At 43.6% G+C, this 26,267-nt stretch overlaps 1 protein-coding gene across 5 annotated transcripts in view; it reads right to left on the bottom strand.

Annotated features, from left to right (window-relative positions):
• Positions 1-26,267, bottom strand: part of NF1 (neurofibromin 1) — a 163,420-nt gene that overhangs the window by 135,023 nt on the left and 2,130 nt on the right. For all 5 annotated transcript variants that reach the window (XM_077919458.1, XM_077919457.1, XM_028707813.2 and 2 more), the window contains exons 2-12: positions 20,377-20,520; positions 17,906-17,989; positions 15,594-15,784; positions 12,488-12,594; positions 10,141-10,208; positions 9,430-9,505; positions 8,016-8,173; positions 7,012-7,185; positions 5,704-5,826; positions 4,697-4,771; positions 3,019-3,150 (exon numbers count right to left, since the gene is read on the bottom strand). In XM_077919458.1, the coding sequence (XP_077775584.1) occupies positions 3,019-3,150; positions 4,697-4,771; positions 5,704-5,826; positions 7,012-7,185; positions 8,016-8,173; positions 9,430-9,505; positions 10,141-10,208; positions 12,488-12,594; positions 15,594-15,784; positions 17,906-17,989; positions 20,377-20,520 (1,332 nt within the window). The remainder of the gene's footprint in view (positions 1-3,018; positions 3,151-4,696; positions 4,772-5,703; positions 5,827-7,011; positions 7,186-8,015; positions 8,174-9,429; positions 9,506-10,140; positions 10,209-12,487; positions 12,595-15,593; positions 15,785-17,905; positions 17,990-20,376; positions 20,521-26,267) is intronic.

Genomic DNA, 26,267 nt, shown 5'->3' with positions numbered 1-26,267 from the left:
AAATCTAATGAGAGTACAGATTTAATAGTGCTTCCCTCTGAACAAGAAAAGGGAGTGCATCCGGTTCCACTTTCAGAGGCCAATTCCCTACTCACATCTTAACTGCAGTCAAGGCATTGACTGCTGACTTCAGCATTTATCTTAACCATGGTCAGGACTACCCAGGATTTGAAGCCGACATTAAACTGCATGCTGAAACCCTAGTTTGTCACAAACAAGGTGAAGGTCGGTGCTGATGTATCCTCTAAACATGGCTGAAGCAGGGAAAGAGGGATTTCCTCCTGAAAGAGGGAGAATATACAGCCCTATGGTTGGCTCCCAATCTCCTAACCATGGTTATACTTACACCAGCCCCAGGAAAAATCTTTGCTGTTAACTCATTTGTCAAAGAACAAAAAAAAAGAACTAGCAGTTTATACTGAAGGAGGGCATCACTTCATGTTTAAGAAAACAAGTTGTGATAAATTAAGGGATGCGAGGGCAGGGGAATAATGGAGAGAATAAAACCGCTCATGTCACCTGGTCTGTGAAATGGGTTTTAATTGTTTCATTACAGCCAACAGGTGAAAGCATGCTACATAATCAATCACTGAAATGAAGTGACATGACTGTAGTGGTAACTATACACAGAAAAGTCACGGGGGGAAATAAGGGAAAGCTTTTCTGTGGTAGTTAACAATGGGTCATATACTTACAGCAACAGAAGCCCACTGCAATGCATAGCAGTGACTGGTTGGCATCTGATCATGTGAGCGACAGCAGCCAATATGAACAGAAAATAAGAAGCAGAAGACAAAGTGCCGCCAATCAGTGTCAGAGCTGCAATGCACAACTGTTCGTTCTTTTCCTCCCCATATATGAACACATAGATTCTTAAATTTCCAAATAAATCAGTCTTATTCTTTCCTCTATCAGGGCCATGGCTGAGTCGTGAGGAACAGTTTCAGCTGCAAAGTGGGTGTGTTTGTATGGGTATGCCTTTGCATCTGACAACACAGCTTGACAGCTCAAGGGCCCTTTAACTCAGCTTGGGACATCACATTCCCTCACCTGAACCAAACTCTCAAGGCTGCTGTGAGAATGAGTGTGTGTGTGTGTGTGTGTAGTTATATCTATGTATAACAACACCTGGTTTTAATTCATTTTTTTAAAAAGTGTGGGTAGCAAATTAAGAAGCAAAGATGCAATGTGAAGCTACCAAGTAGCAACAGAGATGCAGAATTCATTGAAATAAAGACGGCCAAGGCAGCCCTAATCGTCTGAATGTAATTCTACATAATCCCCCTACGGCAAACCGTCTGGGACCACCAGATGCTGCAGCTCTCTAGAAGCAAGAGTGAACTTTGGGAGAGGAGACTATGGAGAGCCATATGCAAGAGCGGAATGGGATTCTTTGATCAACAGCAGAGAAGATAACAGAACACTATTTGGGGAAGGGCTGTAGCTCAAGGACTGCTTTGCATGCAGAAAGTCCCAGAGGCAATCCCTGACATCTTCAGATAAGGCTGGAAAAGACCCCTGCCTGAAATCAAGGACAGCTGCTGCCTGTCAGCGTTGACAATACTGGTCTAGGATGGACCATTGTGTCAGCTTCCTATGAAGTTACTTTTTCTGAGAGACAACTGTTACTATCACAATACAAAGAGATTCAAGAAGCTGCAAGGCATTGGAACCAGCATGAACTACAGAGGCAAATGCCTGCAAAACCTGAGAACCACAAGCCTACACTGTTCGCAGAAAACACTCTGCATATAGTATACATAATTCTTGTTGCCAAAAAAAACAACAACCCACCCCAGCCCAATTCTCCTTCTACACTCCTACATTATCACTGATCTGGACTGCCGACATGCTGTAATATGGAGCAACGAAACAACTGACAGCACAATAAACTTCCATGAAAAAACATCTCTGTAATTTGCTGACAAAGCTGGAAAAGCAACAGCTTGGCAGTAGAGCGCATGCAAAGCATGCAGAAGGCCCTAGGTTTAATCTGCTAGCATCTCTTGATTAAAAAGAAAGCATGGAAAAACCTGTGGTCCTCCAAAGGTTGCTGGACTTCAACTCCCATAATCCCTTGACCATTGGGCCATGCAGGCTGGGGATGATGAGAGCTGGGAATCCAGCAATGTCTAGATGGTCACAAGTTTCCCAACCCCCAAGTTAAATGACCTAACATAGCAGGTCCACTGTCTGAGACCTTGGAGAGCAGCTGCCAGTGAGACAACTTCCATCAGCTTCAGCCAGCGGCCCAGCTGTGCCCCTATCTCGACTGGGACACCCTAACTATTGTTGCCTATGCTTTAGTAAACCTCTAGGTTAGATTACTGCAACCCGTTACACTTGGCCTGCCTCTGAAGACAGCTGGGAAATTTCAGCCGGTGCAGAATTTGGCAGCCAGGTTGCTCACGGGGGCAAGACAGTTTCAGCATATTACACCCATCCTGGCTTGACTGAGCTGGCTGCCAATTCGTTTCCGGGCCCAATTCAACTTTTTTCATTCAATGGATCACTTCTACGATCTACATTGTTATGTATATTTTACAAGTTTCAAAGCACTTCATATGCATGTCACTATCTATGTCTGGGTCAGAAGACTAAAAAAAATGGGGGTGGGGTAGGGGAGGCAATGTTGTTGTGGGCAGTACTCCTTTGACCCACCCGTCCCATGTAAATTTCACCCTTCAAATATTTCTGGAATGGCATAGGATCCAAAGCCCAGGCACTCCAGTAGCCAAGTCTACTCGTGTTTGACTTTCCTTCCTATGGTCTTGGAAGTAAAGCGTACCACTAGCCAAACTCTCTTCTTGGTTGACTTGGGACAAATCCAAACCTGGGATTTGCTTGGGACGCTAGAAATATCATTGGGGAAAGAGTTAGAACTTCTGCTTTTAAGGACTGTGGCATTTGTACCACCTTCTATGATATAACAGAACATCAAGGAGAAGTAATGAACACACTTCCTTTTTTTAACAACAACAAAATCTAACAACTGAAAAATGAGGAGCGGGGCCTTACCGGTGTCATGCGAATCGGGGTGTGCACGCCAGAACCTTGTAGAGCTTTATGGAGGGTTTCACTAAACATGCTGCGGAGTTCCACTGAATGACAGTATACAGCGTCAATCTTGGGCCACCAGTCAAGTGCAGACTAAGGGAACGCCGGGGGTGGGGAGAGAGAATACCAACAGAGATCAAACACAAAATGAAACCTAGAAAGGATTTCAATGGGGCACACAGGCCCAGCAGCCTGATCCTGCAAATCGCATCCCTAAAGCATCCCTGACTCATGTTCAGCGATCCCTTGAAAGCCTCCAGGGAAGATCCCCATTTTCTTCTTTATGTTACTATTACATTTACATCCCACTTTTTCTCAAGGAAGCTCTAGGGGGTGTACACTTTTCTGCCCGTCTCCTTTTTATCCTCACAACCACCCTGTGAGGTAGGTTAGGCTGTGAAGTAATGACTGGCCCACAGTCACCCAGCAGGCTTTCATGGCTGAGCGGAGAGCTGAACCTAAAGCTTTTGTCTGGCTCTCAGAACTCAGAAAAACGGAGGAGTGGGGAGCCAACGGCCGTTAATAACCATGAGCAAAAGTCTCCTGCAAAAGGGCGCTTCCAATTTCAGTAGGAAAGAAGCCCTGATCAGATTGGCAGCTTGAAGAAACACAGCTTTGGTAGCAATTGTCTCCAGTTGTTAAGTTTTTGTTTTCATGCTGTTTCTAGAAGTAGCTAATAGGACTCCTTGCCGCTCTCCTTCCCAGTGGGGATGAATCAGTGGTGCTGAGCAATGCAGCACCCTTCCAGGTGGTAATCCCATATATAACATCTGGAAGACATTCTTGCTGCTGTGGAGGGAGGCCTGGTAAAGGACAGTGGACATAATGCTAGCCAATTCTCAGCTACGGCTAAGGGACTGGGAACAAACCGCAGGAATTGCATGCAGCCTTCTCTAAGCCCTTCCCTCTCGGGCGAATTCTCCCCAAATCGCTTGACCGTCGTTTTGCCATTGCGTCTGCATGGATGTTAAAGATGGCTAATGAAAACCAGGAAGCCTTCTTTGAAGGAGTATTTGAAACTCTAATTCTGAAGCTAGCTTGAAATGTCAGGGTCTCACCTGGCTTGCCTTAACCGGTTTATAGCCATGCAGACATAAATGTGAAATCAAGATAAAGAACGTTGTAGGTGTCTGCACATCTGAAGGAAGGAAGCATGCAATTTCAGGGCCAAATCCTGACCTTCCCATCCATGCTAAGTGTCTACTATTTATTTATATTATTACTTTTCTATCCCACCTTCCCTCCAAGGAACTCGCGGTGGCAGACATGATTCGCTCACTTCCCATTTTATCCTCATAACAACCCTGTGAGGCAGGCTAGCGAAGGGACAGTGGCTTTCCCAAGTTATTATATACAGTTTACAATTTTCAGTGATACTACTTATCACGTACATTTGGCATCTACAGTTGCTGATGGAATGCCAGCATATCAATAGATGGGCATTAGAAATGGGATTCTGATGTTTAGAAAGCCACTGCTAGTTTGGGGGATACTCCACCCTTGAAATGCAATTGCCCACGTGACTTCAAGAGGTAAGTTCTCCACCTTCCCCCAGTCCCATTCTCCTTCTCCACTTCTAATCAAATCATTACCATTTCTGAACAAATTACCAAGTCTTTTTGATAACTCAATAACTTACATTTGTGATTATACGGTGGAGTGAATTTACCAGCACATAATGAAATGTTGATGGGGAATTCTGTGCCAGGCAAGTCTAGAAAAGAGAAAGGGAAACATTTATAAGGTTTCCTTCTGCAACAAACCCGGAAGTCAATGGGTTACAAAACTCTGCAGCACAAGCGCCATCGAAATGAGCAGGACTTGTTAAAGGACATTTTTCTGCAGGAATGAAGTGAACACCTTTCCCCGTGCAACCTATTTATTTAGTTAAAAGAAAAATTAAACTACTTAAGATTTTAAAAAAATCTAAGTCATGTGAAAACAAAACGTATAACTGAAACAAAAACCCAACCTAAATCCAACAAAACAATATAAAAACCCATGGAAATGTATGGAAACAAATAGAAACAGAAATATGGAGGATTCAAACATGTAAACCGGGGTCAAACCTTACAGGCTAGGAAAAATCTGAACAAAAAGATATATCTTCACAGAACGCCTGAAGCAACTGGTGGTGGCTGCTTTGTATATAGCAGAGGGAATGGCATTCCACAGTACAGGAGCAACAGCAGAAAATGCCGGCTTTGGGGTCACCACCCAATGATAGATACTCTGAAAGGCATGGGACTACTAGTAGAGTCTCCCCAGATGTTCTAAGTGATCTTATAGGTCTATAAGGAGGCAGGCAGCCTTTCAGGTAGCCTGGTCTCACAGTGGTCCCATGTTGTTGGGTTTTCAAGGGAGGGGTTCTTGGTGGACTGGGTCCAAAGAAAATAAAAGATTACTAGGGCTTCTTCAGTCAATTCAAAACTTGAAAGTCACTAAAGAGCAGCAGGAAAGGTATCCTGAAAGCTAGCTACCTAAAAATAGATTTCTAGAAAACACTCAAACTGTAATTGCTGAGAAACAGAATTCTCTATTATTCATGACTCCCCAACCGCTGCTGACCCATCCATCCTTCATATCCAGCGGCTCAAAAATAGCCTCAGGCTAGAGAGCATGTGCCTGCAGAGCCACAAGACTCACCTTGAAGTGCTGGTTATTGTGTGGGTTGATGCGGAAGCAAGACACTAAGCAGTCGATCATGAGGTCTATGTCCGCATTCTGGTTGCCTCTTGAGAACGGCTTGCTAGGATTGAAGAGCAGGTTCTGAAAAACCAACAAACATGTGCCGCAGTTATTTTGGTCGGCACGTGCCGCGGGGCTACTCTTCAGAGAATGAGAAGAGCAAAGTAGCCCATCTTTTCTAAAGGATTAAGTGGCTATTTGAGGAAGTATTTTTGTCCCCCAATAAGAACAGGAACAGGAAGCTTTTGGGAACTAGTGAACTAGCGAGGGAGGTGTACATTGGCCAAGGAAGTCAAGTCAATGGGTCTGCTCTTTGAAGCACACATCAACTGATGCCACTGAGTGGCTTGAGCCAGAAATAGGGAACTTGTGGCCCTCCAGATGTTGTGGGACTCCAACTCCCATTATCCCAACATCTGGAGGGCCCTGTCATAAGTCTCAGTTGTCACTGTTAAGCAAGCAAGAGGACAACCCCCTGCAAGATTTTTAAGGATTTCTATGCAGCTTTCTCCTTGGGCCATCTGGTAAAAGACACAGGAGGCCTCCCAGTGTTATTTGGTGGCATTCAACTAGGTTTCACTCAGAAGAGATCCTTTGAAACTATTCTATGTAACTTAGTCATGATCACTAATTTCAATATGTTTATTGTGAGTAAAATTTTGTTGAATACCACCCGTTATCTCCCCTACACCGCCATACACATGGTGTCCAGCTTGAGAGATGTTTATGTAGCTGGAAGAGTTTGGTCAAGCCTGCTCTATGCTAAAGTGAGAGTTTCGGTCTATGGCCAACTCTCAGTCCCCCCGCCCCAACCAACTTTTGATTTTATCAGTAGGGCAGAATTCTTTGCCTAGATATTATTTTACAAAAATCCTGTATATGCACAAAATAGCACACCCTGACCAATCAAACTGTAGCTCAATTCTGTCATCACATCAAGCAACAGTTTGTGCCAACTCTAATTTAGAACCCACACCATGGTTTGAGTTTCTAGGTGTCCAATAAGTAAACTATGGCTCTGCTTCCATTTCTTCCCACAGCTTCAAGCTCACTTCCATTTCCAGGTGCAGCAGCCCCGGGAGGGGAAACAGTTTCTGTTAAATAGGAGTTGTGAATTCAGACCTCACACAAAGCCATGGCGAAGCTTCTCTTAACCACTCTTTGCAACGATGAGCCATGAAAGTTTCACTTAACAGTTCAAAATCCTAAGCTGAAATACACACACACACACACACACACACACACAGCACTACAAAATCTTTTTACCTTCAGATCTACCACCATGGATTGAACTAGAAGGAAAATGACAGAGTTGTCTTCCCAGCTGATGTAGGTCGATGCTTTGCACAACTTAACGCAAGCAATGGCAGCACTTTCTGTCAACTGTCTGCTTCCACTGTGGCCTGAAAGTGCCTTCCTGAGGTTGTCCAAAAATAGCTTCTGTAGGATTCAAAACACAAAATCGGTCAGAAAGAGAAAAGAACTTATAACTCCATCCTGAGATACCAAGGCTCAAATTCCAGATCAGTCACTGATCTGCCTTGAGGACAGTACTGCAAGAGTCGGTTCCTGCTTCTCTGTCTGGCTTCCTTCCACCTGGCCTCAGAGACCAGGGCCTTGGCTGACTCCTTCCTGCAAAGGCTGCTCCTGCTGCGGAAGGCACCTAGAACACTTTTACACACAAAACTAACGCCACTGTCTACAACCTAGTTCTCACCAAGACAGTCAATCTGTGTCTGGACTTTATCCCCTTCAGAAGGCTGAGAGGGCAGAATGCCCCTTCATGGATAATGTTCCCTGCACACAGAAAACTAGAATGTCAGAGCAAAGGTTTCTCGCCTAGCATTCTCTCCCATGTGCTACTTTGCTACGCGCTAGGAAATTTTCTTCTTTCGGGGAGCACTCCTTCCATTAGGAAGAGACAGCAGTCCCAACACAGATTTTAAAGTATCTCATTAGATTTTAAAAACCGTGACTCAACTGGGGTCTCTCAGACACCAGTACTAGATCAGCAAAGTGGGATATTTTTCCTAGTTGCAGGAAAACTTAAAAAGGGAGAATAATGAAGCAAAAGGCTTTTAAGTATTCAAGCTCTTAGATTCAAGGAAGAATCATATGCAAATTCTTTGCATGTAACGAGAGAGAAAGAGAAGTTCCAGTCCAGCCTCTTAATCAACATGCTTGCTTATTTATTTGTTTTTAAATCATCTATATGCATATATGAAAGCCGGACTGGCACCAGCCAGAGATGGTATTGCAGCTCCCTTTACCTTGTTTATTTTGTTCTCCTCCACCCCATCCTTGTTAATGTTTTGGATGATTTCTGGACACAGGACGAGGAGGATTATTTGCAAGGGCCAAACAGCCGCCTTGCGTTTTGTGCTTTCGGCAAATCCATCCACCAAATCAAACAGCTTCTCTGCGCAATCTGCGACGGAGGGAGGAGGAGACAACACATGCAGTTACTTCCGGGTAGGGTGAGGTGCAAAAGCTGAAATACCTCCCATGTTTACCACAGGAATGGTATTTCATAGCACTGCGATAACACTGCTGTTGAAAGGGGAAACACCCCAAGTTGGAGGCAGTATGCTTCTCAATACCAGTACAGTGGTACCTCGGGTTAAGTACTTAATTCGTTCCAGAGGTCCGTTCTTAACCTGAAACTGTTCTTAACCTGAAGCACCACTTTAGCTAATGGGGCCTCCTACTGCTGAAGTGCCACCGGAGCACGATTTCTGTTCTTATCCTGAAGCAAAGTTCTTAACCTGAAGCACTATTTCTGGGTTAGCGGAGTCTGTAACCTGAAGCGTATGTAACCTGAGGTACCACTGTACAGTGGTACCTCGTGTTACAGACTCCGCTAACCCAGAAGTAGTACCTTGGATTAAAAACTTTACCTCAGGATGAGAACAGAAATTGTGCATCGGTGGCGTGGCAACAGCAGGAGGCCCCATTAGCTAAAGTGGTACCTCAGGTTAAGAACGGTTTCAGGTTAAGAACAGTCCTCCGGACGAATTAAGTTCTTAACCTGAGGTACCACTGTAGCTGGGAAATGCAAGTGGGGACAGGGTTGTGGCGCTCAGGTCCTGCTTGAAAGGTTTCCCACAGACACCTGGCCACTGTGAGAAGAGGATGCTGGTCTAGGTGGGCCATTTGCCTGACCCAGGAGGCTCTTCTTATGTGCTTATTCATTGTCAAATGTAGGATTTCATTTCAGCAATGTTTTTAATACAGAAACGAGTATTTGACCATGTTCTATCACGGACAGGCTAGATATTTAACCAAACACATGGTACAACTCTCCTTGGACATTTCAAGCTTCAGATCACAAAAGCACACTTGAATGCTCTCCTCATAAGGAACTCCCCGAATATCAAGCTACATATCAAGAATTCCTATTCCCTTTCATATATTAGCTTTCTGCATATACAGACATTTTCTGCTACAGGAAGAACCCTAGGACCCAATGGGATTTTGCAGAAAATAAGTCGACCATTGAAGTTTGCCAGCAATATAGACCTGCCCTCAATCTGCTGGAGTGGAAAAAGGAGGAGTGCAACTTCTCCTCCGCACTGAAGTGGGTGACCTCTGAAATCAGGCAACAGTTGAGCCAAATAGTGGCTAACTGGAGAGACCCCACACCAGTTTATAAGGTATACAATCCAACTTCTGTTGATGCCTTACCCGCCAGATCTGTCTGCGGTGTCTGGTACAGCTTAGTAAACTCGTCCGGATAGTTTTCCACCCAGTTCCAAAATGCCTGTGGAATATAAAATCACAGTTAATTCAGGGAATTTATTTTGTTCAGCAGCAATGGTGACGAGCAATACAGTCGTCACCTTTCCAGTTTCATCTGGCAAAGCTCTCAGAGCCACTTCACTCGCTACAGACCACATGGTCTTGTGTGGCCCTACCTGGAGATGCTGGGGAGCGTACCTGCATGCAAAGCAGATGCTCTGAAACTGAGCTGCAGACAAAATTCATGGGGAATATGGCTATCAATGCCTACTAGCCACAATGGCTGTATGCTAACTCCAAGATAAGAGACTCTATGCTTCTGAATACCAGTTGCTTAGGGAATAATACCAGGAGAAGACTATTGTGCACATGCCCTCCTTGTGGGCTTCCCTAAAGAGGTATTTGGATGGTTATTGCGGACAAAGAGGAAAACAGACTAGGAGAGTCCTTAGTGTGATCCAGCTGCGGGGATGCTCTTCTGAGAAACAAAAAGCGAAGGTTTTTCGATAGTTTTGCATGGCCTGATTTTGGCTCTCTCCTTCCAGCAGAAAGAGTACTGGGTATGCACTCCAGTACCACAAAAACCCACAACAACCTATGAGCAGACACCTACACTCTTGCAGCTTCTGAAGACTTACAAGCCAGGAGGAAACTTGCCTTTTCAAGACTGTTGATAACCGCCAGTTGTGCTACTTTCTTGAGGGCTTTAAATTTAAAGGCCGTTTCTGTGAAAACAAGGGAAAAAAATACACTCGTACAATGTGCAAGATGACAATAATGCTACGAAAACTGCCTGAGAATCACCTAAACAGCCACCCAAGTAGCAAATGCTGCATCATGGCCCATTATTTTTATACTTCCAATCAGGGTTCGGAATTAGCAGAGCACCGGGCACATTTTGCACCTAAAGATTCTCCATTTGCGAGCACCTCAATAGGTCTAGGTGCAATATTTTGCACCTGGCTGACACTCAAGGATTACTGAAATGTATGTGCTTAGAAGCCTTGAAGTATATGTTATGGATCGACAATAGGTTAAGGTGTTTAACCATAAAGAGTAGCATGTTTTGAAAACTGAAGTACGGTACAAATATTTTTATTGTACGCACCAAGTTAAACATGTATTAACAATTTCTGTTAAAATGTGATATTAACAATGTGTATTGTGTATTAGTTCATGCTTATCAAAATAATAAATAAAAAGTGTTGCTGACCCCCTTCCCCCCCCCTCAAATGGTGACTAGACATTCTGTTTTGGCGCCCACAACCCAGGTTCTAGGAACTATTTGGCTCCTAGCTTTTGTATCCCAGTTTCTAACACTGCTTCGAATCAGTATCTTGAACTACTGAAAGAAATTACAGTACAGTGGTATCTTGGGTTACATACGCTTCAGGTTACATATGCTTCAGGTTACAGACTCCGCTAACCCATAGTACCTCAGGTTATGAACTTTGCTTCAGGATGAGAACAGAAATCGTGCTCCGGTGGTGCGGCGGCAGAGGGAGGCCCCATTATTTAAAGTGGTGCTTCAGGTTAAGAGCAGTTTCAGTTAAGAACGGAACTCTGGAACGAATTAAGTACGTAGCCAGAGGTACCACTGTACTTGACTATTCTTATGGAGACCATTGTGGTGGTGGGGTCAATGTTTGTACATTAAGATCTCCTGGATAGACTCCTTAACATCCCTCCAATATCTGAAATGTATTTGAGTGGGGTTGGGGGGGGTTGTGGTGGTGCCTCAGTTATGGAACTGCTATTGTTGCGAGACCCTCTCTCCTCCTCCCGCTTGTGATGGCCTTCCATCTCTATGTGAAGATCGTGGGTGTTTTGTTTGTTCGTTTGCAAACATCAGGTCCTTAAAATCAGCTAGTTTTTAATTTCCTTAAACATGTGTTTTATCCGTTGTTTTATTCCTCTGTGTTTGAGATTTATTTTATTGATGTTTTAATTTGCTGCAAGCCACCTTGAGCCACTAAAAATGAAAAGGTGGGGTGGTAAAAAAAGTAATAAACTTTAATAACAAAAGCAGCAGCCAGGAAACTCCTGAACTGCACCTCAGCCGGGAGTAGACTTCTTTTTCATCTCGGTCCAAGAATCTCCCCAACTCCAGCCAGCTGTTAACAGGAGGGTAATACTACTAACATATCTATCAACTTTCAAAAGTAAAAATCAGGGCCAAACTGACTGAAAAAGTAAAAGCTGAAATCATGAGGAGCCAGGAGGTGGCAAAAGAGAGAGAGAATGCAGATTATACTGGAATCATGGCACTTGCCTTTGTGCCATATTCTTGATGCATCCTCAAAACCACTACCTACCCAGCACAGACAAATTTGCAGGTATCATAGTTACCTGCAAATTTTCTCCCTCGTGTGCAAGCAACAGCTATAGGGAGGCTAGCGAAGATTATTTGTAAACCGCTTTTAGGTTTCTGCAAACCACTTAGAGGTTTTCTTACAAATCAAGTGGCATATGAATTCTGTCAAATAAAAATAAAACAAACAAATGATAGAAAGCAATACAAAAATAGCATACAACAAACATCCCCACCCCCAGGTAATAGAAACTAAAAACTGTGTGACCTGAAGGAAGGCAGAAGCCAGGGTGACTAAAAGCCAAGGTGACAGTACCAACAGCTGCTGAAACAGGCCTGAGAATATTTCGCACCATTTGTTTGTGTTAATATTTTAATTGTAAATTGCCTTGGTGCTTTGGCACAGCTCATATTTCAACAAACCACAAACAGCATCTACACAATGCTTATGCACAGGCAATTATTAGTCAAGCTAGATCAGTGTTTCCCAAACTTGGCCCTCCAGCTGTTTTTGGACTACAACTCCCATCATCCCTAGCTAACAGGACCAGTGTACCAGTGTTCAGGGATGATGGGAACTGTAGTCCCAAAACAGCTGGAGGGCCAAGTTTGGCCATCACTGAGCTAGATCAATAGGAGGAACTGTAGCACCCTGTCCTTAAGGATATATACTTAGGAGCAAGACCCACTTACCCTGCAGTATACGCTTTAGTTTAGCACAGTCGACACTGATGTACTGTAAGAGTTCAATGTCATGAACATCAGCATTGTCTTCAGAGCACACAGTCAATTCCTGCAATCTGCAAAAAACAAGCAGCTTCTCAAAATGGATGGACTTTTGACATAATGAAGGGAGAGGGGACAATGTGAAATGATAATGCACTCAGATGTTTAGGACAACCAGAATTGGTCAAATGCACAAAGGCGACACAGCCATGCTTTGGATTTTTAAGATTCAGAACTTGCCAACACTTCCTTTTCATTCAATTTCCACACTGACCATTAATTTTATTTCCTTAGCTGTTTGATAGGATTTATAGTTTACCTGAGAGCAGAGTTCTCAGAGCGGCCGACAAGAAATAAAGCCATGTTAAAAGTACGGGGATTCCACAGAACTATTTTGATTTCCCCCCTTTTTGACATTGACATGGTCAGGTTAAGATGGTTATTCACCACGGATATTGCATGATGTGAGGAAGGTGCTGCCTACACACTTAAATCCAGATTCCTGTCGCCTCCCTTGCCCCCTTCTTAAGGTGCACAAATCACGCAAGATATGTCTCCACAGGTAGGGTTTACATCTAACATTAAACATGTGGGAGCACATACCCACTCCCCCTTGGCCATGCAAAAAAATCACCAGTGCATTAAGTGCCTGAAACAGGCTTTCATTTTATGAGGCCAGGGGACAAAAGCAGAATAGGCAAGTCTGTGCTAGCTAATCTCCAAATCATGTTATTAATTTACCAAATTGTGTTACTAATTTTTTAATGCATGAGCCTGAGGGGCCACATGTCCATGTGCGTTTGAAGTCCACCTCAATATGCTAGAGGACTTCACATAAGCATAGATCTGAGCTGAATGTGAAGTTATTCGCAGCTTCACAGCCCATTCTGTCAAAAAAACCAACCAACCCCATGGCGCCTCACTGCGCTCTTTTGCCTTGACCCTAATGAATTCAATTAGCCATGAAGTCTTAAGTGCATCTCACAGATTCTTCTCCCACCCACACCACACACTTGGTGATTCAGCACTTTGGCCCACATGCAACTAATATCTAAATCATGTGTTGAGCGCAAGCTGAGAAACTGCTTTGCTCGGTCTTAAATCTACAGATGTGTGTGCGCGACATGATACGTAACTTCCAGCGCCAACCAGCAAGGGAGCTCTTCGTTTCATCTATGTGGAGAAAGACTTAACTCTGGCATGACATGGGAATGTGCCAGGAATTCAAAAGCATGGGTCACAGGACCCACAACGCTAAGCCTGCACCACTGAACACCCTGCCCCCGGCAAAATAACCCATGAGGACAAGCAATGAACGGCCAAATGTTTAAATTAATTTCTGAGCAAGAACATCATTTGAAACGATTTCTCTCTTTCATGATCCCCTCCCAGGTCCATGCAGCCAAGAACAGGAAATATGAGACCGAACAACACTCCGAAGTTAGTTCAAGGAGAGGTTTTTATTTAATTGTTTCTGACAATTCCCCATAAAGGAAATGCAGTGTCTCCCGTTCTGTATGCAACTACTCTCCATCAAGCTATTTAGCAAAAAAGAGAAAACCCACATCCTCCAGAGCTGGCTGCCAAGAACAACTCCTTGGAACAGAGGTTATGAAAAGGCTCTTAAAATTTAGCTGAGGTACCCTTTAACTGCAGGACTTTCTACCTGTTCACTAGAGACTGATGTTGCTCCTATGCTCTCCACTTCTGGATCCAAAATTCACATAGGGGAACACAGGAAGCTGCCTTATACCTTAAATGATTTGCCCAATTAGACCAGCATTGTCTCCTCTGAGCGGCAGCAGTTCTTGAGGGTCTTGAGCAGGAAAATTATCTTATGTCAGGGCTTGAACCATGCTACCACAGAGCTCTAATTTGTCCCCCTATAAAACATTACATCACTTGGGAAGACAGGAGAACTAATACCAGTGTACTGGAAGAAGCAAAGATCACCAGTGTTGAAGCAATGGCTCTTCAACATCAACTTCGTTGGACTGGTCATGTAGTGCGGATGCCTGATGATCATCTTCCAAAGCAACTACTCTATTCAAAACTTAAAAATGGAAAGCGTAATGCTGGTGGTCAACAAAAGAGGTTTAAAGACAGTCTCAAGGCAAATTTTTTAAAATGTTGTATAAACACCAACAATTGGGAAACACTGGCCCGCAAGCGCTCCAGTTGGAGAAGAGCCTTTACCAAAGGTGTTATGGGCTTTTAAGACACTCGTGCTCAAGATGCAAGGGAAAAACGTGCTAAGAGGAAGGCACGCTTGACAAATCCACACCGTGATCAACTCCCATCCGGAAACCAAAGTCCCCACTGTGGAAGGACGTGTGGATCCACAGTCACTTACGGACTCATGGTTAAAACTGTGTTTATGGAAGACAATCTTACTCGGCTATGAGTGATCGCCAAAGAAAGAAGACGACTAATGAAATATCCATCTTCAGCTTGTTTGGTTTCCAATTCTTTAGGTCTGACTTGATGCAGAGCCTTCTAAATGAATAAAAATTACAGTGGTACCTCTAGTTACGAACTTAATTCGTTCCAGAGCTCCGTTCTTAACCTGAAACTGTTCTTAACTAGAGGCGCGCTTTCGCTAATGGGGCCTCTTGCTGCCGCTATGCCACCGGCGCACGATTTCCATTCTCATCCTGGGGCAAAGTTCTCAACTTGAGGTAACTCTTTCAGGTTAGCGGAGTTTGTAACCTGAAGCGTTTGTAACCTGAGGCATTTGTAACTTGAGGTACCACTGTATTAACATACACCTGCATTCAAGAGATGACCCAACAGCCCACAAGCAGAAGCAAGGTGTAGAAATAGACTATACTAGGTCAGAAGAGACATGACACTCAGAAGCTCAATCAATCACACTGATTTTAACCTTCCTTGAGCTGTATTGATATTTATACATGATAGAGGCTGACTGGGGTCAGAAAATTGTGACAATATTTTAAATGGGGAGTGGCTGGGGAAACCCAGCCAGATGGGCGGGGTATAAATAATAAAATTATTATTTATTAAATGGGCCTTCTAGGAATGATGGGGAAAGCAGCATCTTTCACTCACTCACCTGGTGGAGATGCGGCTGAAGACGGCGTTGAAATTGTTGCAGCTGAGAGAAAAGAGAACTCCAGAAGCAGAATTGCGAAGCTCTGCTGCGTGTTGATTCCCTTCGCGGTAGGTGTGGATAAAGTGACAGATCTCCGGCAACAACTGCTTGACCAGCATCGTCTCATCGAGCCTCATAGTGTCCTTTGGTTGCTAGGAGGACAGTTTGTAAGTGACTGCCTGCCTGAAGCGTTTTCACAGTTCTCTTCCCCCATTGTTAATAACCCAGGAAATCTGCTCCGCTCCCAAGCTATCACAGTATTTTGTAAACGAGATGTGTGTGCTTGAACTCATGAGACACATCTCGCCACTAGGCTGTGGGAAAATGCTGCACATGAACCAGCCACATCTGTCACAATAACTTACAGCAGGGTGTTATAATGACCCTTGAGGAACCCTTAATGTGGCTGGGGAAAAGGTCGCTGCTATCCTTTTGTTATGTCCCTGCAGAAGCAGCTCTCTATCCTTTTCCTTGGCCGCCTTTCTCCTCTTGAACCTGCCTGCGCCTCAAAATCTGCATCAGAAACCCTTTTCTGCCTATCAGCAATTAACGGGGGGGGGGGGCAACCAGGAAAAGGGTCTTTTCAGTGGTAGCACCCCTATAGCTTAGTTGAGATGCCAAGCTCAAGACTTTTAAAGTGATTTTAGCTCCATAGTTTAATGTTTTCTATCGATTTTAACTGTACTTTGTTATTGTTTAGTGGTTTTATTTTTCCCCCTGTCGTAAAACTATGCAATTTTAAATAGATGTCCTGCAGCTCCATCTTGCCCATCACACCTTGCTGTGAGCAAGGACCCTTCTTCAGATGGAGGCATAGGCAAGTGGCGTGAACGGTCCTTAACAATACCGGTACCTCTGCCATTGACCCAGACAGCCTCTGCAGGCCAGCAGAGGCTATGGGGGGGGCAGTGGGAAGGAGGGCACACGAGACCGATCCACTACCTGAGGCAAAGGGATCACCTTGCCTAATGGGTGAGCACACGGTCCAGAGAAGGGGAGTCGCATGCTCAATCCAATGCTCTGCTGCTCAGAGAAGGAGAGGAACATGCCGCGGGTCTCATGGCTACATTTATAGATTGTCTGCAAGTATGTTTACACAGGTGTCAAATGACAAGCCATGAACTATTCTGTCTGCAATGGCTTGGAAAGCGATCTTTTAAAACCAGTATGGGGAATCACAAGCAGCTTACAGCTGATCTCATTACAGTAAGCTTGGAACTGTGTGAAGGAAACCCTCAGGAATAAAAAAAGACTCTTAGATTTCACCAGAGCCCAAGTTTGGCTTTACAGCTTTGCAGAAAGGGCTAAACCACTAACTGCATTCCCAAGGTTGCAAAAGAGGGAAAAAGCAGAGAGACTCCAGGAACAAAGTTAAGTGAAAATAGGATCACTTTTCTGGAAACCTCAGTACTGCATTCCCACTGGAAGTTTAGACAAAGTTAACTAATGTAAACTAGGAAGCACCTGCAAAAGTCATCTTTAGCAGCCAGAGAGTAAGCTCGATTTATCTGTGTACAAAACTAAGCCAAATTGAAAGAAAACCACAGGAGAGCTCAGGTGGACTTATGTTTAAAAAATTTAACTTTTAAAGTGGAAAAAGTCTTATCTCTTTGCACTGGCTGAGCCACAAGTAAACACAAAAGTTCCTTCTTTTTCCTTTTTCGTATATCAAGCTGCATCAACACCATTTTTTGATGCAATATTTAGAGCCAAAGATACCAAAATCTTTAAGTTTGCTATTCAAGTCCAATATTATTTTCCTTTCCAGAATTAGTCACATTAAAAAAAAGCACATGCATACAGGAATTAGTTACAAGGAAAGTTGCATCCATTTCCTGATGCATTCAGCAAAAAGGCAAACAAATATCGGCAATCAGCTGCAGGACTTGGCTCTCTACCCTGCAAATTGCTGCCACGAAAATGCTATTAGCCCACTTCTCTACATTTTCTAGACAGTTGTTTGTAGCACTGCAACAGTTTGAAACTGTCCGTTTACAAAAAAAAATCCCTGATTGCCTGGAAGTCACTTCTATATTATTTTTATTAAATTCATTTGGTATGTAGATCAACACGTAAAGAAGTTAAAACACACCATAGTTCAAGTGCATTTGGAGGCAACCTCTCAAGCATAACAGGGGAGTGACTTTCTACAAATCTGACATATTATCATCAAGAACATGACTATTTCAGAAGACAGACATTTCACACATCTTCACAGTTAGATTGTCTATGTAGAATTTGCAAAGGCAACTCATGTTAAGCAGGCTACTCACCCCAGCAAGACATTTTTCCAGTGTATCCAATATAATCAGCTGAGAAAGATACAAATTCTTTTCAGCAGCTTCTCCAAATATTCTCTGGGGTGGGGGAGGTAGAAGACAGGAAACCAATTAAGTTCTCATTACAAAAATGGATTTGCTTCCCATCATCCCACACAGTGGGTGGTATTCAGCTAAGTAGACCCACTGAAATTAACTTAGTCATGGCCATTGAATTCAGTGTGTCTACTCTGAGTAAAACTGAGCTGAAAACCACCCAACAGGTTGCATTCAATGTTAGTCCTACTCAGAGTAGACCCATTTAAATTAATGTGCATGACTAACGTTGGCCTATAAATCTCAGGGGGCCTACTCTGAGAATAAATTAGCTGGATGCAATCCAATGCTTCCCAGATGAGCATCAGGAGACCAGTAAATTATTTTGTTTCTTGAGAACTTCAGCAAGATCTGGAGCCCTTGAGGTTAATTTATTCAATCGAGACATTTCTATAACCACCCATCAACCAAGGTCGCTGGACAGTTGCAAACTTAGAATCAGAAAATACAACCCCAAAATTGACAAATAGTATTTGTACTCAGACAGCGACCATTTGGTGTGTGTCCAATTGATGTGTGGCCACTGACACGTGGGTGATTTTGGACCCGGAAGAGGGCAGAATGTGGGGGACAGGGTGCACATGCAGGGGCGAGGAACAGAACCCCAACCCAAAATGGTCACTACCTGTACTAGAATATAAAAATCTGCACCAAGTCGGCAAATATAATTGACAAAAAAATCAGGAGAGATGGGATTAGCAAAAAATATTGTAGGTGGGGGGCAAGACAATCCTCCCTGGGGAGGACACTGCATAACCAGGATGCCAGGACCAGAAAGGTCTTATCCACTGTGCTACCACTTCCCCTCATTGGGTGGGGGGAAGGTGGAGAGCTACATTTGGGGAAGGCACAGAAATCAAACAGGGCTTCACAGCTTAAACACAGGTTTTCTCTATACCTTCCTCATTCCCTTTGCTCTCCTGACCCAGTCATGTTCTCTGTAAAACCATCCTAAAGCACATGAAACCCCTATGCATACAGCCACCCTGAGTTCAATGAGATGTATGCCAAATTAAGTGTGTATAACAGGTGTGGAGGAGTTTTGGCCCTCCAGATGTTGCCGAACTACATCTCCTATCAGCCCCAGCAAGCATGGTCAACGCCAGAGAGCATCTATAATGATCCCTGCTTTTCAGTTAAAATTAAAGGGCATATCCCTCAGGACTAGACAGTGGGTGGGTGGCAGGGAAGTTGAATGATGTTAAAACTTTGAGATAACTCCCAACAGATACAAGACTGAACATGGAAAGATGAACGGCATCCTATTATTCAGGCCTCACCATGTTCACTAAACCCCTTAATGTGTGCCATAGCTTGCCCCTTCACACAGACAATAGCAAACTGTAATGGTTCTAGGGGTTGCTCGTGCGTAAGCCAGTGCAAACACCTGGCTGGGTTGCCTGAGTGAACCTTTTCTGTCCGGACAGCCACTCACCCGTGGCTGTCTCAATCGCTGGCAGAATCCGTCAGTGGGCGTTTCTTAAACTTCTTCCAGCAAAGAAGCTCTTTGACGCCTAGTCTCCTCCTACTCTCTCTGTGCGAAAGCCTTCTGCGCAAGGAGGGCGTAGATAGCGGAGGACCTTTACTTTCCCCGCTGGTCCCCGGCAAGGAGTCATGGGATCGCCTCGCCGCTTCCCCCATCTGCCCCCCTTCTCCACTGGTGCTATGCTGATTCTCTTCCCCAGAAGATGGGCTGCCTCTCCCAATCCCGGGACGCTCTCTGGAATCCCTCTGGATTTTGCTCTCTCCCTCCGGCACTGATGGCAGTTCCCTGACACAAGCAATGGCCGTGCTTGGCTTTTTACCCCAACCCAAAAGCCACTGCAATCTGCAATTGAATCAGGATGTCTCTAATTAACCACAATTTCCTGTTTTGTCCATACTGGAAACTATGGTCACCAGTTTCAGAATTACCTAAAATAATCAATTTCAGACCATGGTCTAAAAACCTGGTTTGTTCCAATGTAATGGGAATGCATGGCTAGTTAGAGGCTTCCTGTTTTAACCACAGCTCATGCCAAGGGTTCCCATGTCTGTGCAGATCTTGCTTTCATAAGCTGCAATTGTCCAAACTGGGCCAATATCATTTGTCCTGGTTACACATAAGATAGGACTTATCTAGTTTGATCTTGTTTTAAAGAAGCTTGTTATTTCAAACGAGGGAGGGGAGCATTTTTAATCAACAGCACTGCATATAGGAAATCAATATATCAGTGTGTTTACCAAGTACCAACGGAACCACTGGCATCCAATATCCACTGGTAACTGGGCAAGAAAACACACATATTCCTTTCCCAACCTAAGGTTCCTTCATCTCATGCTTTCCCCACCTACAATAAGCCTATTAAGGTCAAGAGGATAGCACTTACCATATTGTTAACATTTTTTAATATATTGGTGAGGCCACTGATGACCAAGGAAAACTTGTACTTTGAAATATTGATGAGACATTCCTTGTTATGTTCCGTGCTGACTTTGGTGTGGGTATTCTGTTGACTAGCTTTGATTGGTAGCTGCAGGTGAGGAGGAGAAAGAAAAACAGTAAGCATTCACTTAAAGGAAACTTCCAGAGCTCCAGTGTGTTACACTGAAGGCTTTTTCCTTTAACTTTTCATGCAAGAGCTCTTTGGGTATGCCAAAAATCAACATGGTGACAGTTTCCAGCTCTTCCCACCACCCCAATTAAACAAGCATGGGAAGTGCATGCGAATGTTCATGTTCAGATACAACACTAAACCATGAATGAGCCTAAATTTCTCCTGGGCTTGCATGATCTCTCACTTTCCTCTCCTCCTACCGCAGTAGCAGGAGGAGATGCTTAGAAGCTTTTACTTTTGCTTTAACTGAAAGATCCAAATTTGCCCTCTTGAGAGGATGAGAGGGAACAAATCAGAGGGGAAGTCAGGCTCATTCACATAGTGCTAAATCACAATTTAATGTTGCATCTGAACAAAGCCACTGAATTTTCCCATCTTAAAATATTTACAAGTATTCAATGAAACAGTTCTCCAGTAAAAAAAATTGACTGCATTTAAAGCACATGGACAGTGCAATCCTATGCATTTCTACTGAGCCACCCTGAGTTCAATGAGACGTATGCCAAATTAAGTGTGTATAACAGGTGTGGAGGAGTTTTGGCCCTCCAGATGTTGCTGAGCTCCATCTCCTATCAGCCTCAGCAAGCATGGTCCATGCCCAGGCATGATGAGAGTTGTAGTTCAGCAACATCTCAATGGCCAAAGGTTCCCCACACTGACAGTATAAGATTGCAGTCTAAGGCTGCGTACACTCTATACCTTTAAAGCACATTTGAAACAGTTTCCCCCTCAAACAATTATGGGCACTGTAGTTTGTTAAGAGTTGCTGGGAATCGTAACTGTGTGAGGGCAAACTACAATGCCCAGAACTCTTGGGGGGGGGGGGACGTTGCTTTAAAAGAATATAGTGTATGCATGCAGCCTAAGTGTGCTTTACTGTTCAATTACTTCTAGTTATTAGAAAGAACTTCTGCCATATTTATACAGCACGTACAATTAAAGCATGGCCTTCTAAAATAAGTTGTGTTTACCACCAGGCACCTTAATTTTAACCTGCCATAGCAAAAGCACCATGAGCTTCTGTGAATGGGACAAGCCCCAGCCATGTGAGATTGTCCACAACACATGTGTTCAACTTCCTCAGACCCTAGGTGCACTCTGAACCCCACCCACCCTGAAAAAAACGAACTGTGCTCTTCCTTCCTTTCACCATCCATGCCTATCTTTCTCCTCCCCTCCACCCTGAGAACAATTTGAAAGAACATGAAACAGTTCTTCTGGGGAAGCTAATCAGATTTGATCCTGACAGTTGCCTGGATGGGAGACCACCTGGGAACCATAGCTAAGCTGCTCTGAGTTCGCCACAGGAACTCGTTTTAGTAATTTATGCTATAAACTCGTTGAATAAAGCAATTCATTTTCTCCCCGCTTCCTGCCTACTTATGACTGGGGGCGGGGGGGGGAGACCAAAGAAAACGAAAATGGTGGCAGTGCTGATGCAACCCACCTTGCTAGGTTCCAAGACCACAGCCAATACAAACAGGGCTGAGTCCAAGATGGAGCTGGAAAGGAACAGCTGGGAGCCTTAAAATGCGCTCCCCGTTATTCCTTAGCAAATGGGGCTTGCCTTCGCCACCAGTTTGGAACTGGCTTGTTTCCAACCAGCAAGCATAGTTCGCATTAACCACAGTTTGTTGGATCAGATGACATTATAAACAAAAATGGAAGCGAAAGCCTCTGAGCTCCTCCTCATGGTTGCACCAGAGGAGATGCGGGGGTGGAGGAGCGCATGAGCCCAAGGCGTGCTGTGGATCACTTCCATCATGCTATACCATGGTCCAAATGCAGCTGCTGTGGCCTGAGATATCCCATACAGGAACTATTGTCAGATGCACTTCATCATTGAAATCAGAATCAAAGAGTAACTTTGAGTTGCATTTCACTACCTGTCTTTTGTAACCCACTGCAGAGGTATTGGGCAAAATGTGTTTCAACCAATGTTTAGCTTCTCTCTGAACTGTATCAGTTAAAACTCAAAAGTTCGGAAGTCCCAGCAGCAGCGCAGATAAGACTTGAAATGACTCCACAAATCCAAGATATTAATCCTGCTCCGTGAACACTAGACACTTTGTTTTAAGCTGCATCCATAAATTCTTCAAAAGGTCACAGACCAATCATTTCCCTCATGCGTCATTTACCAGTCAGTTGGTCTCAATTGTTGAACAAAACCTTGCAGAAAACCCCACTTTGAGGAAGTTTTACTTTTGATCAAAGCCAACAGCTTTTTGATGGAAGCAGCACACAACAGACACAAAGTGCACTTAGGGGGGGAAAAGTATTTCACACAAAGTGGGGATGGTTAATCAGCAAAAATGTACTGAAATTGTTTTCGTTTGCTTTCTATTAAAACCTCTGAACACTGGAGACCTCCAGCTGAATGGCTGTGAGGAACCACTTCCTTTATCAGCATCTACTATTATCACCAGCTGCAAACTTAGTAGTGCACTGGATAAGTTTCAGCCACTCTTAATGTACTCCTCTGCTAGAATTTAATTCCCACAGCTGCTATTCCCTGACACATGAGCATACATGTGGGGCTGAAATATATGGAGTTCTGTCTACTAGTCCACTTTCTCCACGAAGCCAGATAGACAGATCAGAATAAAAATGCTTCTCACCAGATTGCTAAGTCTCGGTCAGAGTAGTTCCCAAGGTTCGAGACCCATGAAAATTAGTTCACCTGTATATATTACGTAACTTTATACCATGCTTATTCTGACTTTTCTTGAGGAAACCTGTCACCAAGAAATGCTTATCTACTACTTTTTTAAATGAAGGGGGACATTTCTACAACTCTTCCTAGAAAGGGGGGAGTGTACACCCAAAATGTTAAAGAACTTCCAAAGAACCTGAAATTTATCTAGCCCCACAACACAATGGTTACTAAAATAGTCCCAAAGGATGCTTTTATATATCTCTTTAAAATGGAAGGGAGCAAAGAAGCGTAACCCACCCCCCAATACTCAAGCCACGGGCCAGCTTAAAGCTAAAATTTGGTGAGCACTTAGTCCCAGTTACACTGATTAGACAATTCTGAATGTTGGATATTTGCATACCTAACTGGGAAAACACGAGGGCATAAACTAAAGTTTACCTCGCAAGAAGAGCCAGTGTGTAAGGCACATATGAGATGGGATGCCAGGATCTGAAAATTCCATTACCTTTTCACCAGATTTTTATTTTGGAAAGCAGAGAAGTGGCTCCCAGGAACCATAACCTAAACTTGCATAATGCACACTTCATTTCAGATTATATATGACAATGGTTTGTTTATGTGTGTGTTTTTAGAAAGCTGCAACTCAAGACTACTTCCCAGATGATCAACCTACTAAGCAGCTATGAAGGCACAATCAAGGACTGTTATGAATTTCTGCCTGTTTATCAGTACTGTACCTCTCTCTCCTATATGATCACGTTTGTCAGGAACACAACAGGGCCTTTACAGCAGTGACCCCTCACCTTTTCAACTCCCTCTCCCTGGAGATATGTTTGTGAGGGGCTCCCTCCTCTGAAGATTTCTTTTTTAACCCACCTTTGGTTAGGGTTCCAGTGCAATTTAAAACTTGCTTTTATGTTTTTTAATATAATTTCTATTTTGTCCTTCATCCGAAGGATATTATAGGGCACCTTATAATATAAATACACACCAAACAAAAACAATGCATTTCACAATAATCTGGTGGTGCAGTCTAGCTAGAAACATGACATATGCCAATGAAAAAGGAAAAAAGCCTAATTTTATAGCCCACAGCAATAGCCCAGAAAGCCCCATTTAAAAAGCAACTGAATTTACTTCCAAGAAAGCAATGTAGGATGAAGTGCAAGATCCTACTAGGACAGTAATTTCCAGCAACTTGCAAATTGCATCTTTTGTAGATCACTTTGAGAGCTTTTGCTGAAGAGTAGCTAGTTAATGCCTTAAATAAATAAAATACTTTGGGGGGAATTTACTAGCATGAGAAATTAGCTCATCATTAGAAAGTGTCATTCTTCCAAAGTAGGAAATAACTCCCTCAATATCTCTTTCTTTAAAGATAGCATAGCAACTACAGGAAAGTGTTTGAACATTTTAAGTCCATAACCCCTATTGTGTTAGCCAGCTCAATTCTACAAGGAAAACGACAGATCTTATGGTTTTTCACACAAGCAGTATGCCCCATTTTCCATACATTACTGCCCCCTTTCACATGGAACAAGGATGAAGTCTGCCATATTAATACCCATCTAGCTGAATGGAAGCAAGTGAAAAGTGATGCATGATGGGGCAAAATTATGGGGCCAGAACTGGCACTGACTGATTGTTGTATCCTTAGGGCTGTAGGGGGCAGCTCTAGGAAAATGCTGATATTGTGTGCAGAAACTGTGAAAAATGGGAACTTTGTGTTAGAGATTCATTAGGAAAGGAAGTTAGAATAAAACTGCCAATATTGTAATGCCACAATACAAATCTATGGTGTGGTGTGTATAGCTCTGGTTGTTTTCCGCTGCTCAAAAAGAACACAGCAGAGCTGGAGAAGGTTCACTAAATTATCAGAGAGACAGAACAGCTCTCCTATGAGGAAAGATAACAACATTTGGGCCTTTGGCTTAGTAAAAAAGGGAATAAGTAACAACAACGTGATAGAGGTGTGTAAAATTATGTACTGTGTGGAGAAAGTGGACATAAAGGCTTTCTTTCTCACTCAAAACACTAGATGCTGAATATTGGAAAATTCAGGACAGACCAAGGGAAAGACTTCTTCATGCAGTGGACAGTTAACCTATGGAATTCAATGCCGCAAGATGAAGTGATGGCCTCCAACTAGAACTGCTTCAAAAGCGGATTTGACAGATTCATGGAAGATAAGACTATCAATGGCTATTAGTCACAATGTGGATTAGAAGCAGTATGCCTCTGAATACCAGTTGCTGAGAATTTTGAGTAGGGGGAGACCTACTGTGACCATGATTGCTTAGGGACTTCCAAGGGGCACCTGTTGGGCCAGATTGTCACAAAACAAAGCTGTTTTTCAATGGCTTGCTTTAAAATGGATCCAGTAGGCCACTCAGAAGGGCAGTTCCATAATTATCTCAAGTCAGTATATCCCCTTATTTCCCTCCTCCCAAGTTCAACTCACAAGCAGCAAGTCCCAATGTGTTCAAAAACTTCAACTGATGTGAGTGGTACACCCACTCACAGTAGTCCCCCCTATTCCCATGCTGCATAACTGGGCCTTCACTGGGCCCAGAAGACCCCTTCAATGATCAATAGTATGTCCACCTGTTCTTTCAATCCTACTGCAAACCATCTGTGCCCCGTTTTCCATACATAAGCACCCCCTTTCACATGGAACAAGGATGAAGTCTGACTACATCTATTACTGCATCTTTCATTCCACAGGGCTCCCAGTTCCCACATCCAGCAAGTGAAGAGTTCCAATGAGCCAAGCTGCTTCCCCTCCTTTTTCCCTCAAAGACCCCAACTTTTACAAATCCCAGAATGACACCTTCCCAAAACCCAAAGATTGAGCCCAATTTCTTCTACATTTTTTCTCTTGAAAGAACCCTAGAAGGGACAGCTCCTCAGCAATGTGGGGTGCACAGTTTTCCAGCGTTATATTTTTTCAGTGGAAAATGTTCCATTTTGTAAGTTCATTAGGAGCAACAAATTGATGCCAACTGCA

Source organism: Podarcis muralis, chromosome 15 (genome assembly GCF_964188315.1).
Source record: "Podarcis muralis chromosome 15, rPodMur119.hap1.1, whole genome shotgun sequence".
Taxonomy (NCBI): domain Eukaryota; kingdom Metazoa; phylum Chordata; class Lepidosauria; order Squamata; family Lacertidae; genus Podarcis; species Podarcis muralis.
This window is presented reverse-complemented; position numbering and strand designations above follow the sequence as displayed.